General features: G+C 36.6%; 1 protein-coding gene across 1 annotated transcript; it reads left to right on the top strand.

Annotated features, from left to right (window-relative positions):
• Positions 1 to 1,327: 1,327 nt before the first annotated feature.
• On the top strand, positions 1,328 to 4,121 carry LOC119067032 (ADP-ribosylation factor-like protein 6-interacting protein 1). Its single transcript, XM_037169768.1, has 3 exons — positions 1,328 to 1,555; positions 1,704 to 2,072; positions 3,347 to 4,121. The coding sequence occupies exons 1-3, from the start codon at positions 1,520 to 1,522 to the stop codon at positions 3,551 to 3,553; spliced, it is 612 nt and encodes a 203-aa protein (XP_037025663.1). The 5' UTR covers positions 1,328 to 1,519; the 3' UTR covers positions 3,554 to 4,121.
• The last annotated feature ends 3,344 nt before the right edge of the window (positions 4,122 to 7,465 follow it).

The raw sequence follows: 7,465 nt of genomic DNA, 5'->3' as shown, positions 1-7,465 counted from the left end.
TCCCTTGACCGGCAGAAAATACTGAAAAATTTAGGTTCTCAAAATTACGGCGACTTGCGTATTTTATTGCAATATTAGACAGCTCGGACGAGTGAGAAGTTTGCAGCCAAAGCAAATTTAACATTAGACTGAGCGAAGCGAGGGTCGTAATTTACACGAATTGAGGTATTTTATTGCAATAGTAAACAACTCTGGTCTTATTGGGACATTGGATAATTTGAACGAATGCGGAGTGACAACATTTCATTTTTACGAGGGAAAATACTTTTTTATATTATCATTTTGACACACATTTTTATTGGCGTTTTGAAATATACAGATCATTTTAAAACGTTTTTTTTTTTTGTAGTCGTTCCCAAATGAACAGATCATTTTAAAACGCTTTTTTCGTGCGCGTTTTGAAATGAACAGATGAGTTGAGCTCCAACAAATTGTTCAAGGTGAAAATATTGTCATTTGGTTGGATTGCAGAAATTGTCCATTCTCAACTAGAATCGGTTAAAATAAATTAAGTTATTTATAACAGTGTAATTGATTGATTAAGAATTACCAATGACAAAATATCAACATTATTTTGTAAAATTATCAGTCAAGTAACATGACCCACCGAAAAGGTCGGACCTGGGGTGGTATACATATCGAATCAGTCTCTCTAATTCCATTCTGATTTTTTTTTATAAAAACAATTTTTAAAGACGTGTTATGTGATCAAAAATTTATTAATTAGTATTCAAGATAGCACAATGTTTGTGTATAAACAACAAAAGAAAGGTAATATTTTCTGTTCGTTTCCATTACAGGTGTGGAATTGAGACATCAACGCGGCTGTAAATATGCAAATACTTGAAGAAACACTTCTACGTGACGAGTCAAGACCATAAGAATTTAACCCCGGATTTAAATTACAAAAGCAGCCGCGAAACCTAAGAAAAAATCCGCCCGAAACACCAACACAATCAGATTCCGAATCAGTTTCCGAAAATGATTCCGAATCAGATAATTAATATTATCGCGATACTATCGCATGTATTGAACAGAATTAATTAGTATCTGAAAACCGATTATTTTTTGCATTCTAAATGTTTGTCGATTTATTTGAATAGATTTTTGAAAGTTGATCAAAATTTCACCTCACTAACGTTAATGGAATCCGTTATTAATTGTCTTCATATATACAATTTGAAGCAAATTCGATTTACGACTCAGTAACCATACCCGCTACCTGTTTAAAAATTTCGGTATCTTTGTGGTATTATTGGTATTACCAATCTATTACAGTTCTGATATGTAAATTCAACCTAACAAAAAGAAAATCTACTAGTCGTTACCACTTGCGTTCGAAGTGTCAAAGTTCGAAGTAAACAAAAGATATTTTTCCAAAATAAAAATAAAAAACAAAGCAAGCAAGCGGAGTATAAGCAAAATATCAAAATAATCGGAAAACTTGGACTTTGTTTGAATTGAACAATTCCATTAGATTAGAATAAATCGTCAATCGCACCAATTACACAATTACACAATGGTCAGTCAAAATTTTGGAGACACCAGCGATCAGGTAATGAACTAAAATCGATTTTTCCAAAACAGTGCAAGTATAAGCTCATTGTTTACATGATTTTATGTTGCGCATATTTTTATGTTGCAAAATGAAAACTTTTTTTTTTGTGCGTTAAAAAAGAATCCATTTATAATTCCACAAACAGAAAAAAATGCTGAACAAAATGAAACACGATTTGGAAGGCAACCGGGAATTAGTGTTACATTTGAATTCGATCCTAAAATGGGAAAAGAAATTTTTTCCGGGACTAATATTTGGCTTTTCGACAATTCTGTTTCTGGTGCTGTGGTATTTGGACTTATCAACAATGACAATGGCCACATTGATACTGTTAATTATATCGATTGTGGACGTTGGCTTTCCCGTGCTGTCCAAGTTTATTTTCAAACCGGAGAATTGGACTGGTGAACACGAAAAGCAATTTGAAAACGTTTGCGGGGAGGTTTGCGTTGCCAAGCTAGCAATTTGCAATGCTCTGAGCTATGTAGTCGCCAAAGAAGCTAAATCGCCCGTTGTAAGTATCGAGCGTTCAATTTCCCCTTTTTTTTGTTAATATCTTTGATAAGGGGAATTAAAGTTAGAGCTCGAATTGTGCCTAACAATCGACATTTGAATTCGTTTAATATCTATTCACATTTCGAGATGTTGAATACACTGGATAGCCTAACATTGAGAATTTTTTCACTAAATTTCCCTAAATTTTTGGTTAGGGTTTTAGAAAAATTTATTGAAATATTTCTCAATATACTAGGCCCTGGTATGTTGCATGCGCGATGAATGTGAAGTAGAAGTGGGGTCACGTTGCTATAAATCTCTTCTTGTATTATTCAATGAAATGTCATAGGTCGTATTTGGTACGCTTTATCTGTACTGTTCAACGTTACAATCTGATGCATCGACATTAGATAGTGTCATATATTTGCGTAGCTTCCTGAATTGGATTCAGCGGTGCGCGGACCTCTTATTTTGAAAATTTCATCGATTATTGATTAGTAAATATTCAACTGCTGGTTGATTTCAACAGAGAACACTATCAAATTTCTTCAAGGGTGTGCATTTCAAAAGAATATCCTTGAGGGTCAGGCGATTCGGTCTACAATTTTCCTCAGTTTTATAATTTCAAGACTATCGTATATTGACTGAAAATTACCACGACCACCCATGGCACATAGTTTTGGCAGCTGAGCTTTATCGGCGATCTGTAAGAGAAGGACACAGCGTCAAAAAAATGTCATGCGCCCGTTGTGTTTTGCCTTTCTCCCCTCAATAGGCCATGAGAAAATTGCGTTTTCTTGACTACTGGTTGAATGACATTTCTGGTGAGAAAAGTGCAGCCTTTTTCTCTCGTGGGGAGAAAATAGAACTTTCCTCACTCGAACTGTCACTTTGTTAATGCTTTCGAAAATGGTATGGCGAATCGATGTTTTCGGTTCGTCGAGAAAACCGGCAAAACACCACATGCCCGTATGAAAAACGATGTGTTCTCCTCGGGGAGAAATAGAAAATTCCTACTCGAGCGAAATTACGGCCTCCAATTCCCTCTGACCGCAAAAATCACTTTTTCATACCTATGACCCGATCCAATATGAAAACTACGATTCGTACCGCGGACTAAAAGTCTTTTTAGCTTTAACTTCTCACAAAAGACTTTTAGTCCTAGGTACGAAATGTACTATTATTGGAATTTCCTATTTTCTCCCCTGTAACTACTACAGCACGAATTCCAGAAAATAATTTCGCTTCTTCGCTTCGTCTAACGGTTTGATTTTCTTCAATTTATTCATATAGAGTAGCATCATCACGATTGTTGTATTGATAGCGCTGGCCTATATCGGAGCAGTGGTTGATAATTTGCTGCTTAGCTATTTGGGCTTCTTGGCAATAATGTTTTATCCGGGGCTGCTGCACCACGGTATCGTGAATATGGTGAAGGAGAAGGTGTTTGCGTGCGTTTCCAGCAAAATCCAAAATATCAAACAGAAAAAAGGCGAATAAATTCCGACCTTTACAACTCTCGGTATCTATGCGTGTGAAATAAAAAGCCCAAGCTGCAATTAGCGGCACCAAAAAAAAATAAATTAAACGGAACACACACACAACCAATTATTGATTTAATGTGAAATATGCCAATGAAATCAACAAAATCTAGTTATTTGCTGTACTACTCTGCTATTTCCTGCAAGAATTGAGTTTTATCGATAAGTTTTAGTTCTTAAGTAGACATAATATTAATGGAGTTGCATTGCTCGATGACAGCAATTACTATAAATGTACTCTTCTTTTGTCCCCAATGTCTGATAGCTTATAGGAGACATTGATTGTCATGGAATTTTTTTTGTGTGTTTGCCGATGTTTGAATGTTTATTATTATTCGTAGCGTCCCTTTATGATTTTGTGCTGAAATTTCTGCTATTCCTACACAGACTTATTATTGCCATTCAACTATTGTTATTTTTAGTATTTACATTTAATTCAAAAACATTTTGTTTACCGAAAAATGAATTATTTGAAGAAGAAAAACCCAGTCGTTGTATCTTCAATGAATAAAAAAAATTTCCTAGTATAATTTCGTTGCGTTTTTTTATACCTTAAGAGTGATATCGCGATATCTTCGAACAGCTTTGGGACAAGGAGTCAGGGATATTATTGAGTTAAATCTCATAGTACGTTTGGTGAAATTTATTTTGTTGTCGACGATCGAGGTCATGAAGTAAGGGTTTGCCAAAAGAGCCCCAAAATCATTTTCTTGCGATTAATCGAGGGAAACAATTTTTGAGAAAAAACTTTTTTAGCTAGCCTTGTAGGCCTTGAAGAGACGCACATTTTGAGTATACACACCACCAGGTCCATGTTGATCTGTTGGTGACATCAATGATATTAGGTGAAAAAATAGGTGATTTTCCCGAGTCCCTGAGCCTGCAGTGAAACAAGTCCATGACAGGGTATGTATGGCAAGATGGATAAACATCCTTGGCAGTTTCACTGCAGAGAGTTGGAGCGACTTTAGTGGAAGTCCACCCCAAATCGACGAAATTTTACCCGTTTTTTGAGGTTTTTCATGTGGTTATTAATTATTTACTGAATTTTTTTTAAAGAGTGAGATCAACTAATATACGGAGTTCCTCGATGTATTCACGTGGGTCAAATACTCTTGGAACCCAAATTTCGAACTATTTGGACTATTTTCTATATAGAAGTGGGGTGTGAAGCATTTTTTGGTCTTTTCGTTGGCATGAGGGCTTAGCCTGACCACTTTTTAATAGAAAACAAAATCGAATGGAGGACCAAATGGAATCGCAGATGTTAATGCATTTTTGAGATCCCTACTAGAAGTCTCGAATCCAAAATGAAAACATAGCTAACGCCGACCCGTACGAAACACCTATTCGTATCAAAAGCCTTTAATGTGAAACTCTTCATTTCTCTTACTTCATTTTCTTCTCTGCTGAAAAACTATTCTCCCTTTAAAATCACTTACATTATCCACTCTTTGCCTTGTTATCATATACAACTAAATTGCCGGAGGCAATATAGACAGCCCCGTACGAAGACAAATTTCATAAATTCCTATTTAAACAGCTATATACCGCTATATTTACCTATATTTCACTATAAATAAACATTTCACAGATAAATATATGCTATTATATAGCTCTATATGCCTGTATATAGCTCAATATAGCTGTATATAGATATATATAGGTGTCCATATATGGAATGCCTGAAACACCCCACACACATAACAAATTATTTCCATGTTAACAGAAACTCTCTAAGTATCATTTTTCCCACTTTATATCACTTTTAATAAAATCCAATATGGCCGCCGGCAGCCATTTTGTTAGGAGACCGGAAATAGTACCGACGCTTTACATTCGTTAATACCTTTCAAACAAAAAAAAATCATGAAATTCGGTCAAAATTTACTCGAGATATTGACAAAATACTCCACGTTCACTGTACGGCCGAGTAGCCAGATAAGAGCTCACTCCAAGAGACCTAGCTCACGCTCCGGAGAACATAATTTCATAAACTTTTTTTTCCCTGATTGGTACGGTCAATACCTATCTAATAAAGCGAAAACGAACGAAATATGTTCAAATTTGGCCGACCTACAAGCAAAAACTGCTTGCCCCCCTGTGCCTGTTCCACACCAAGGGGTCTAACTCACGAGTCGGTCATCCGATTTCCATAAACTTTTTTTTTGTCGATCGGTATTGTAAATACCTTTTATTTGACGTATCACTTACAAGTTTAACGTTTAACGATATCTTCGAAAAACCGTAAAGCACTTATTGGGCCACAGCTCGGGAGGGGTCGATCCAAAATCACTCATCTTCGAACTTAGCCTGTCTTTTGACATTACCAAACGGGAAAAAAAAGAATTTTCAAAATCGGATGCGTTTTACTCAAGTTATCGTGCAGACAGACAGACGGACAGACGGACATTTTTTTTCGCGGATTTGGCATCTCTAGACAGCCACAATAGGTTTCACCTTACTCAGGGAGTCCAATTCGACGTGTTACAAACGTATGCGTAAACCTATAAGACCCCAGTACTTCGTACGGGTCTAAAAATCCCATGCTCACACGATGTTCAAGCAAGCAAAACTGTGAACAGAAAACTCGGAGAAGGCGATTTCAGCGGTGCAATCAGAGTTCTTTGATCTAACGAACTGATAGCGGAAATAAGTGATGACACTCTTTCTAAACTGCAATCAAAACACCCAGTGGATTCAGTACCAATTTTAGAAGAAATCAACCCAGTCGGTAGATTACCAGAAACTTAAACAGAATCAATCGCATATCGAGTTTTCGAATAAATTTCTCGGGTGGAATAGATGGCTTAAAACCTCGTCATGTGTCAAGGATTTAATTTTATTCACAGAAAAATTAAAGAATTCCATCTCAAAACTTACAGATTTAGCAAAAGTAGGTAACATCAATGAAAATATCGCCCGCATTTTCTACAGCAGACGTTCAATCGTTTTTAGCCCCGTACGAAGTACTGGGGGCTTATAAGATTAATATGCCGTTTGTAACACGTTGAATTGGAAGCAGACAGTAAGGGCAAAGCATTTGTCTCATATCTCCGGAAATTTAAACGCTAAAGTTATTAATGATGCGTAAAATGAAAGGTAAAAACAATTCCGATCGACAAAAAAAAAGTTCATGGAAATTGGATGACCGACTCATGAGCCCATGATGTGAACCAGGTACAGGGCGCGAAGACGTTTTTGCTTGTAGGTTTGAAATAAGGCTACCAGAAAGGAACAGAAGTGGCCGAATTTCACCGAGGGTAGCGGAAAAAGTAACTTCTCTGAAAATGTAACATAAAAGAACTTTTTCAAAAAACTTTCTTCGCCATTCGAAAGAGCTTACTAACCGCGTCTAGAATCAATCTTAACTGGCTGTCTTGGTCACTTTGTCAGGGATGTATTACTCTTCGAAAATGGGGAAATTTCGACTTTCAACAGTTGTTGCTCCGAGAGCAGATGATCGAAAGAAATAATTTTTACACGGTATATCTTAGAATTGTTCCCTCTACCGATCCCAATTAAAATATGTGCTCAGGCTGTACCTGACTGCTTGTGGTAGTCGCAACCACTGGTTCTCAGAAACGGCTCAGGGGTTTGGGCTAATTTTTTCATGTGTGAAGTTCTTGTCCATCACTTATTATAAATATGAAAAAAAATTATTGGTGGTCGGCGGTCGGCGGTTTGGGTTTCTAAAATAATGTCGTAAATTGTTGGTTTTATTTGACAGGTACTTCGTACGGGCTTTCGTAATTAAAAATGAACACTTTCATTTTGGTAACAGACGCATTAGAGGGTTGTAGACGTATTAGGGTTCCGGGCGTATTACGGCTACGGACGTATTATGGTTACGGACCAAATAGGATTACGG

The sequence above is a fragment of the Bradysia coprophila genome, assembly GCF_014529535.1.
Source record: "Bradysia coprophila strain Holo2 chromosome X unlocalized genomic scaffold, BU_Bcop_v1 contig_117, whole genome shotgun sequence".
Taxonomy (NCBI): domain Eukaryota; kingdom Metazoa; phylum Arthropoda; class Insecta; order Diptera; family Sciaridae; genus Bradysia; species Bradysia coprophila.
The sequence above is the reverse complement of the archived record's forward strand: the minus strand, read 5'-3'. Positions and strand labels throughout refer to the sequence as shown.

Bases quoted from the DNA above. Each gene is read 5' to 3' on its own strand.
- LOC119067032 (XM_037169768.1), top strand. From the start codon at position 1,520: ATGGTCAGTCAAAATTTTGGAGACACCAGCGATCAG. The intron at 1,556-1,703 runs GTAATGAACTAA...TTCCACAAACAG, and splicing joins TTGGAGACACCAGCGATCAG to AAAAAAATGCTGAACAAAAT. The intron at 2,073-3,346 runs GTAAGTATCGAG...TTATTCATATAG, and splicing joins AAGAAGCTAAATCGCCCGTT to AGTAGCATCATCACGATTGT.